The 10,027-nt window shown below is 48.2% G+C and overlaps 1 protein-coding gene across 1 annotated transcript; it reads right to left on the reverse strand.

The window, feature by feature from the left end:
• Nucleotides 1-1,411: 1,411 nt before the first annotated feature.
• On the reverse strand, nt 1,412-7,685 carry KRT4 (keratin 4). The gene is made up of 9 exons (XM_049883225.1): nt 7,200-7,685; nt 5,310-5,524; nt 4,297-4,357; nt 3,836-3,931; nt 3,105-3,269; nt 2,706-2,831; nt 2,059-2,279; nt 1,696-1,730; nt 1,412-1,587 (listed from the first exon to the last, which is right to left on the reverse strand). The coding sequence occupies exons 1-9, from the start codon at nt 7,683-7,685 to the stop codon at nt 1,412-1,414; spliced, it is 1,581 nt and encodes a 526-aa protein (XP_049739182.1).
• Nucleotides 7,686-10,027: the final 2,342 nt, after the last annotated feature.

A 10,027-nucleotide genomic window follows, 5' to 3' on the forward strand; every position in this document is an offset into this window, starting at 1 on the left:
GTGCATGGGGTAGCCACAACAGCAGATGGGGAGCTATGCAGTCTTTCTTTGGAAAAGAGAGATTATGCTGCTTGGAGCATTTTGGAATTGGTCCCATATAGAAACAGGGTGACATCCAAAGCTATACTAGACCCTGCCTCTGACTGTCCTTTCCCCATTCTGCATTTCACCAACCAGAACTTCCAGAACTGGCCTCAATCAGTCAGCTTCACCTTCCACTGCTCCAAGACCTGCCTCACCTCCCTCCCCATCTCCCATGCTCCTACCACTCAGGGACAGCAACATAAACACAACCTCAGCACAGTTGAGAAGATGGGGAGGGGAGCAAGCAGGAACACTCCATGAGAATCATATGCTTTCACTCCTCGTCCAACAAGCTTTACCTTGTTGATTCCTAGCAGCTTCTAGAAAGCCTTATTTGTCCAGTGGGATTGAGTCCCATGCATGGAGTTGAATGAAAATAGGAAGGCCTTGGTAGACACTGAGAATAAACACTCTCCACTCTACCTCTTGTTCTACAGTCAGTGGAGCCCCCTTGACTGCCTTTTCTTCATACCTGTCATAAATCTCTACACTGCCAGCCTTAGAGTCCTTCCCTCAAGGTTCATCCCAGGCTCAGCCTTATGCCGGGGATGCTCCAGAATTGCTCTACGATGGGCATCCTTTGTATAGTTGTTGGTTGTCTCTTGAGTCTGTACATCTGCTCTGTCGGCAGCCCTTGGGCTCCAAACTGTGCTTGTCTCCCTCAGTGATCTGGGTACCTTAGAAGTAGAGGCCTGAGAAATTAGTTCATGAATTTACTCTGTATAGATAGATCCTTCTGGCCTCAGTGTCCACTTTCACCTGAATTATCTAGATACACAGGATTCTGGAGACTTTTCCCCAGGAAACAAAGACAATTGCTCAGAATGAATGACAAAAGTGTTTTATTGAAGATTCACCAGAAGATGGATAGAGGGAATGAGAAGAGTTCAATGGGACACTGAGTGGTTCTTCTCCTGACCCTGCAGGACCAGTTGATGCCAGATGATGGAGAATGAGTTTGGTCCTGATGTAGAGGGATATCCAGGATCTTGTGGGAGTCAGCTTTGGGCTGTGAGGGGATATGTGCAACCCTGGTAATTTGGAGATGAAGCTCCTCTGTCCACAGGAGGTGACAAGTCAGCTGACGCTCCTCTCATTCCAGGTGGGCCACGAGGCCCAAATTGAGAAGAAGCCTCAAAACTTCAAGAGGGCAGAGCCCAAGCCCCAGCAGAGAAGATCATCCAGGAATAAAGAGCTTCCAGGGGACAGCGGAGATGATAGTGGTCAGACCAGCCTTAGAGAGAGGGTCAAGGCAGGGCGAAGGAAGCATAGAGACACCAGGACTGGGACTGGCTGGGCTCAGGGGATTGCAGGGACAACGTCTCCTCTATCGGTGGGATCTCTTGGTCAGGGTAGTAGTAGAGATGATCTTGCTGCCAGTGCTGCCACTGACTCCGCCACCAAACCCAAAGCCACTTCCAGAGCCAGAGCCAGAGCCAAAGCCACCGCTCCGGCTAAGCCCTCCACCAATGCTGCCAGCACTGACACCACCGCCGACCACGGCTGCAGAGAGAGGCAAAAGATACAGGTTATTCCAACAGTGGTGACAACTGGGAGACCCAGCCCAAACCAAGATGAGCAAATAGCCATGACAGGGGCAGAAGTACTTACAGATGCTCACTGCACTCTGGCATTCTCCAGACATTCTGTGGGGGGAAGAGAGAGAGCAGTGAGTCACAGCTGGGCCCAGAGCCACGCTCCACTCCATACGCACATCTCAAGCACTTTCTACGTGTGCTTACTATGTTTACAAGTCTTCTGATTTCCATCAGCCACCTTCTCTTATTTCCTTCCAGGAAGTCTTATCCCACCCTTGAATAGCCAGATTTTAAGGCCTGAGTGTGAACCTATTATACTGTCTTGATTCATAATGTACCACTGTGGCGCTGAAACAAAGGCCCAGCAGAGGTGCAAACTAGCTAGGACCACCCTCGCCCCATTTTTCATGTTGCCCTCCTGTCCTACCACCCTCACCTGTACTCCTCGCCCTCCAGCAGTTTGCGGTAGGTGGCGATCTCAATGTCCAGGGCCAGCTTCACGCTCATGAGCTCCTGGTACTCTCGCAGCATCCGGGCCAGCTCCTCCTTGGCCTTCTGCAGAGCAGCCTCCAGTTCTGTCCGCTTGCTATAGGCGTCTTTGAGGGCCAATTCCCCACGCTGCTCTGCGTCAGCCACAGATGCCTGCAGAGTCTGGCACTACAGACAAGGGCATTGGAAAGACAATCCTCAGTGTCCTGCCTCCAAGCCCTCTACACCTGTCTCCTCTCCCTGGGGCAAATTTCTTTGGGTTAAGATATCAAGAATCTGTGCTGTTCCCATCTTCCTTGGCTCTTATGCATTTAATTCACTCTAGCCAGAGCCCACCAATGCCCCCACTAGGCTGATTAGATGAAGATGCGCAAAAACCAATGAAGAACAGCCAAGAAACCTTACTGGGGTGTCATGTCCTTTTATCTAGGATATTGCTGAAAAGATCCGGGTACAGCTTACATAAAGAGCTACAGATTCTCTGCAGACAAGGTCAGCGTCTTATGGCTGGGTACATTATCCGTTTGTCTACTATGGAGATATCTGCTTTAAGCCTCTGGCCCTGTATTTTGATTGAAAGGGGGCAACACTTACCTGCTTCTTGACGTTCTCAATCTCTGCCCGCAGCCTCTGGATCATTCGGTTGAGCTCTGCTATCTCACTCTTTGTGATTTTCAGGCTGTCACCATGTTGGTCAACTGAAATCTGGAGCTGCTGTACCTATACACAGGGAGACACAGGAGACAGGGTCAGGGGTGTTTGGGTAGAGTCTATTCTCAAGTCAGTGGACTCAGAGAAAATGGCCACAGGTGGCAAGGATAATACAAAATATCAAGTAGTCTCAAATCAGTCCAGGATCAGTGACACCTGAAAGAATCAGTTCATCTCTGACTTTTCTTCTCTTGGGCTTGAGCTGATAATTGTATACTCACAGACATCAAAAGTAGTGCCCTATAAACCATTCTCATCTCCTCAGAGACCCCCAACACCCACCTTGGTCTGGTACAGGGCCTCGGCCTCAGCCTTGCTCTTCTGGGCGATCTCCTCATATTGAGCACGGACCTCAGCAATGATGCTGTCCAGGTCCAGAGAGCGGTTGTTGTCCATGGACACCACCACAGACGTGTCGCTGAAGTGGGTCTGCATCTGGGACAGCTCCTGCAAGGTAAATGTCTCACATCAACCCCCCAGGAAAGTCTTCCCTAACCTCTGACCCCAGAAATCTGCTATTGTCATGGAAATGGCCATGCCCAGGCTCAGATGGGAGCAGAGTTGGCATTTTCAGTGTGTGGGGGCAAGGAGGGTAAAGGTCTAGTTAGGAATCAAGTGGTTGGTGACATCTCAGGACAGAAAATCAATTCCTCTAGTCTTTGCTGCTCTCTGGAAACCATAAGACAGTCCGTGTCTAATACAGTGAGTTTTCAGTATGTTGGATGGAAAGAAATGGAATGGACCCATTTCACCAGAGGAATGCTAGACAGCAATGAATTCTACCCCCGAGCAATCTTTTTAGATTTAATCACTTCTAAGACACCAGCTGACTCTGAGAACCTCTCAGTCGGATCTTTCACTTTAACCCTTCCTATCCATGACCTTGCTGAGAACCCACTGCCCTGGCATAAGGGAGGTGGGGTCCTTTCAAAGAACCGTGAATTCCATCCAACAGCCTCCAAGGTAGAAGATTCCCTTTCCCTGAATGGAGGAGGGCAGGATGGAGTCCTCACCGCATCATACAAGACCCTCAGGAAATTGATCTCATCATTAAGGGCCTCCACCTTGGCTTCCAGTTCCACCTTGTTCATGTAGGCAGCATCCACATCCTGCAGAGAAGAGGCAATCGGAGATAAGGTGCAGGGATTACAGTGGGGGGAGGATGTTAAGTGACACCTAAAGGTGTTCTTAGCAGCAACCAGGTGAGGTGATGAGGGATCAACCTTTTGATATATTCTACCCCTAAATCTACCTGCCTACATGGAAGTTACTTATTCAAATAGGCTTTCTTCCCAACATTAATTCTTTAGAACCTGGTTCAGTTACCCACTTATTTTGGCTGCATTAACCTGGATAGCATCAAATGGGATGGAGATGAGGCAGAGATGAACCAAACCCACAATTCAAGCCAAAGACCACTACCAAAGAGAGGAGGTACCCTGAGAACACTTTCCTATACCCCTTCATCTCTTACCTTCTTAAGGACAACAAAGTCATTCTCAGCAGTTGTGCGTTTGTTGATCTCACCTTCATACCTAGAAGTGGGGACAAGAAGAAAAAGAAAAGCCCCACAGTGAGCTAGTGTTTCCCGATATTTGCTGCTTGTTTTCAAACATCTAGCTATTTGGAAATATCCTGGTAATTGGCTACCCTTTCTCGTGTTTATTCAGATATCCATTCAACCTACACTTATTGAGTAATTATTATGTATAAGGTGACAGTCTAGACCCTGGTTTATTCTAAGACATGAAAACCAAACTTTAAAGAGACTATTTTCAAGAGATAAGATGTAAGGAGAACCAACAGTGATCTCGTTGATTTTATTTCCATTGAAGGGCTGTTGTTTCAGCCATTTGGTAGATTAAATTCTCAGAACTGTTGCCAACACTCCAGACCCTTCACTTAGTGTGAGAGCAAATTGAGAGAGAGGGTTGGTATTTTCTCAGCCCCGTGCCATAGTGAGCATAATAAGAGCTACTGTGTATTGACTGTTCACTATATATCCAGCGCTATGTTATGTGCTTTCTCTATCTCATTAATTTCACAACCTTATAAAGTAGGAATATTATTCACATTTAAAGATGAAGAAAACTGAGGCTCATAGAGGTCAAGCAACAGCTAGTAAGATCATACAGCTAGTAAGTAGACGAGTATTCAAACCAGGTCTACCTGTCTCTACAACCTGTATCCTTCTGACCATGCTATACTACTTTTCATCGGATTGGTTTCTGAACTTATTTTTATATGGCAAACCCAGCTTCCTGAATCTATCACTCATTTTCATTTGGGACAACTTAAGGATATTAGACCTTACCCCACTGAAGTGTGACTATGAGGATGCAGGGAAATAGACTAGCCCTTCCTGAGCAATTTGAGATCTCTTCAAAGTCTGGAATTCTAAACCTCTGGAGAGAAGCCTAGGGAGCCTGGGGCATGGCCAGGCAAATTTGTGTGTTGAGTATCATCCCTTCCCTCCTCCTCACATACTTGGTCTTAAAGTCCTCCACACTGTCCTGCATAGCCTTCAGTTCAGACTGAAGTCGTCCTTTGTCGTTGATCAAGCCATCCAGCTGCTTCCTCAGGACACTAAGATAGCTCTCAAAGAAGGGCTCAAGGTTTTTGCTGGATGTGGTGGTCGTCTGCTGCTGAAGGAGTTTCCATTTGGTCTCCAGGACCTTGTTCTGTTGCTCTAAGAACCGCACCTATGTTGAAAAAGGCACCAGCCAACTGATAAAGGCCTGAAGCTTTGGCAGGAGGACCAGTCAAGGCCAATACTCACCCAGTCAACCCAAGCCAACAGGCAGTCTAAGAGCCACCTGAGTAGAACCACCATGTTACAACTCCAGGGCACCATTCACTAGGGTCGACATGGTGGCCCCATTCCTGCCTGACCCCATAGCAGCAAATGGGCCATGTGGGTTATGGAGAACAGAACACAAACAGAGCACCAAAGCCCGATGATTCATAAAAACAACTTCCTAGCCACAGGGATCCAAAGGCCATGGGAGGAGTTACTTGAGAAAACATTGAACTTCTATGAAATTATGAAATAATACATAAAACTAGGAGAAACAACCACAAACTGGGGGTTATTGAATTCAAGGTGATCCTGACCTGAGGCAAAAGAAAGATAAATTCATTAAAGATATTGTTTAAATAAGCTTACTTATAAATGAACCTGATGTGCCCCTGTGAGCCTGTGCACAATTGAGTATAGATATTTAGGATCAAGGTCCTAGATATAATTGAGTCTCAGTTGAATTCAAGTGGACTTCCTTGAACTTTCCCTCCCTCTATGGAAAGGTAAACCAAGGTCTCAGCTTAGCATGACATTTCTACTTTATGTCCTTCAGAATTGAAAAGAAAGCAGGTGAGGGTGACCAATCACAGTTTAGACCCAAAGGGGGGATGAGCTGAAACGAGGTAAGGAGGCACCAAACCCTTAGTCTTGCTTTCATACCAATAGGCACTAGAGTCACAATAAAGCCTCTTTAAACTGCTATAGGCTCATTTAACCTAGCAGAAGAGCAAATATTCCCACTCATTCTACCCCAAGACTGTTTGTTCTTGCTCCATACATTTAAGAGGACTGAGACATTGATGCATGGAGAACAGGGACAGCCTTAACCACAAGTGCTCCGCTCATCCATTTCATCACTGATTTTTGGGCGACTCAGCTCTCTGGAGCTGATCTGCCCACTATCTTCCATCATACTTGACTGTACTTGAGCTTAAAGCACCTGAATTTCTACACTTATCATGAAGAGGGAAGTTGGGCTACAAAATGAAAGGAGGCCCATCCCCTTATTTCTTTGAACAGACCCAGAAGAGGGAAATTTTGCCCAGAGGCAGGGGGATGAAAGGGATGACCTTGCAGGGTCCCGATGAGACCTAGATCCACCATTGGAGTCAGATGGACTCCTTCAATGGTCGGGGTGGTCCTGGCTTTCCCATATGCCTCACTGAAGCCCCTCTTATGTGAAAAACCAGCTTGGTGTTCTTCTGCTCAAAGAACAGAAGAGTCGATCATTTCGTTATTAATGAAGCTGATTGTGTTATTCCCAAAACCAAAATCTGAGAAAAAGCAGGGATATAATGATCCTGCTTTATAGGTGGGGTGACCAGAGCAAGATAAGTTGATTTGCCTAGTAGCATGAAGCATATCCAGAAAACTCCAAACATTTGACTGTTATCTTCCCACTAGCCATGGGACAAAAGAGGAAGACTCAGAGTAATGATTCCTCTTATACAGCTGGAAACCCAAGGTCCAGAGAAGTTCATTGTTTTCCCAATGCCTTCGGCAGACTCAGGTCTGAGGTCTCAGGGCTCTGGAACACTAGCTTCTACCAACACTTCCTGGCCAAGGGGACAGCTCACCTTGTCAATGAAGGAGGCAAACTTGTTGTTGAGGGTCTTGATCTGCTCCCTCTCCTCGGTCCGAATCTTCTGAATCTCGGGATCAATCTCCACGTGGAGTGGGGTCAGCAGACTCTGGTTGATGGTGACCTCTTGAATCCCCCCAGCGGGGCAGACGGGAAAGCCAGGACCACCCCGACTGTTGAAGGAGCCTCCAAATCCACCACCAAAGCTGCCAGCACCGAAACCAGCACCAAAGCTGCCAGCTCCGAAAACTCCACCCCCAAAGCCAGCGCCTTGCCGGCCCCCAGCCACGCTGATGGAGGTGCTCTTGTTCCCCCCGAGGTTGTAGAGGCTCCTGCTGCCAAAGCCCCCAGAGGAGCAGCGGCCTGCACCCCCAGACACAGAGATGGAGCTGAAGGCAGCCCTTCTGCCCCCACCCACAATGGCTGAGCCACTGCTAAAGCCCTGGGACCCGCTTCGGATGTACTGCTGTCTGGAGACCATGGCTGGAGAGAAGCAGGTGAGCTCGGAGGTATCAGAGAGAAGCCAGAGGGACCAGACCAGTGAATGCTGGAGCCTTCAGCCTTGGTCTCTTATATATGTGTTGGAGCAGAAGGGCTTGGTTACAGGGGCATAAAGGGAAACATTTGAAACGTCTCTGGGCTGGGCCTTTGGCACTGGCCCATCCTTCTTGCACTCACTGAGCATGTCCCTAAACACACCTACAGAAGTCATTCGGAGGGCACAGGTTACTGAATTCCATCACACTTCCCTCCAAGAGAACCTGATCTGGTGCCCCAGGGCCTTCTGGATCAGAGGGCCCTGCCTGGGCCCAGTTCTACAAGCCCGGCACCCACTGCACCTCCATCTCACCAGCCCCGTGATGGCCTCCCTGCTCCAGACCTGGCAACCCTTCACGCATTCTCTCATGCCACAGAATTTGGAACCAGAGGGCCTGGGTTCAAGTGCACAGCCTGTCATTTACCAGCTCTGCAAGCCTTCAGCAAGTCATTCCCCCAAGCTCAGTGGCATCATCCGTAGATTGGGAATAATGCAAATGTCTACCTTCATCACCCCTCAGGATAAAGTGAAATAATGATTAATGAAGTGCTTTGTAAACTCTCGGAAGCTGGGCATATGTATGCTATTATTGCCACTATTATGCTTCCAGACCCACAATTGGGTCCAGGTATACATATAGCCTTCCAAAGCTAGATCTCAACATCACCATTATTGAGAACTTACTATGTGCTAGGCATGGTGCAGAATGCTGAATACACAAAAGTGAAAGACAGCCTAAAAGGAAACAGTCTAAAGGCAGAAAACCCTCCCTACTAAAACCCTGACTCTGTCCCAGGCCCCCAGGGCTCACCGTCTGTCCACACGATTCTAGCTAAGCGTGCTTTGAGGGTGTCCTAACTGTGCCCCCACCTGCTCCATTTGCAGCCCAGCTGTTTGCCTGGCTCCACTGGCACCAAGCACATTCTGTTTTTCCATAACGCTGTTTTTCCAGCATTCAGAGCAGGATTTATGATGTTTTAGGTGCTGGGAACTCCTCTGGCCAGCTGATGAAACCTATATATAGCCCTCTTCTCAGAGTGATGCTTTTAAATGCAAAATCCTGATTGTACACCCTAAATTAACGCCTTTCCCCACTGAGTGCAACAGAGCTGTGTTCAAATCTCACCTCTTGCCACGTTCTAGCTGTGCAGCCTTAGGCAGGTCACCTAACTTCCCTGAACCCATTCTCTCATCTATAAAATGGAGACTCCTGCCTCGCTGAGAGTGAGACAATGTACCTTTATCACACAGTAGGTCATACAGTACCTGTATGCACAGTGCCTGGCACACTGTAGGTTTTATTCTCTTCCTGCCCAGACTTTGCCATTGACGTTTACAAGGAGAAAATAGGTGAATTGGCGTTTCCCTCTTCTCCTGGCCACACTCAGTCCTGCGTGAAGGAACCCTTGATTTTGGAAATGATCCTAAATCTAAGGAATAGCAGTGGCCAGGGCCCAAATTATTCCCAGAGGCCCAAGCTGACCCTGCCTGAATGAAAACGGCAAAAATAAACATCTCCCTCAACACAAACGGAAAGCGCAGGGGCTCTGCTCGAAAAGAGAGTAAGTGGGCAGTAGCTCCAGGCTTGAGGGACAGGGTGTATAGAAGGCTGGACTGGCTGGACCTCTCCGTCTCAGCCAACTCCTTCTCTCTCCCCTCTCCTACCCCATCTGCATTCACTCCTACCTCTGATCTGCACCCCATCCTCTTTGCCCTCTACCTCAGCCTTTGCTGAGCTACTCTTGTCCCTGCCCAGGTAGTAAGGGCCTGTGGCATTGAACACAGGAGGAAACCCAGACTCGTCAAAGGGCCCAGGGAGAAAGCCCAAGGACTCACTTGTGGTAAGGGAGCATTCTAGAGCCAGGACCATCTGCCTGATTGGAAGGGGTTGGCCCTTCACTCCCCCATCCAACATGTATTTATTGAGCACGAGCTTTGTGCCAGGCACTGTTCTAACTGCATCACATGTATTTTACATTTAATCTTCTTAAAGGCTGTATGCAGTAGGCATCATTAGCTTTGCTTACAAATGATGACTTGGAAGTTCAGAGAGATAAAGTATCTCCAAGGGTCACAAGTAGCATATGGTGGAGCCAGGGCTTGAACCCACATCAGGGTGGTCCCAAAGGCTCTGCACTGTAAAACTTCGTACCCATACTGTTCTGCCTGATATCAAGTCAGTGGTGTGATTTGTGTAGCAGGGCAATCCAGAATTGGGCACCTGAGCAAACCTGATTAAATGGACTATTCAGATCAAGGGATTTCGAGGGCACTGACATCCCAGG

The sequence above is a fragment of the Elephas maximus genome, chromosome 4 (assembly GCF_024166365.1).
Source record: "Elephas maximus indicus isolate mEleMax1 chromosome 4, mEleMax1 primary haplotype, whole genome shotgun sequence".
Classification (NCBI taxonomy): Eukaryota; Metazoa; Chordata; class Mammalia; order Proboscidea; family Elephantidae; genus Elephas; species Elephas maximus.

Excerpts from the sequence above, each read along its gene's own strand:
- KRT4 (XM_049883225.1), bottom strand. The coding sequence starts at position 7,685 with ATGGTCTCCAGACAGCAGTACATCCGAAGCGGGTCCCAGGGCTTTAGC. Across the intron at positions 4,358-5,309 it reads GTGGAGGACTTTAAGACCAA|GTATGAAGGTGAGATCAACA; the intron begins GTATGTGAGGAG and ends CCCCACTTCTAG. Across the intron at positions 1,731-2,058 it reads CTGGAGGGCGAGGAGTACAG|AATGTCTGGAGAATGCCAGA; the intron begins GTGAGGGTGGTA and ends TTCCCCCCACAG.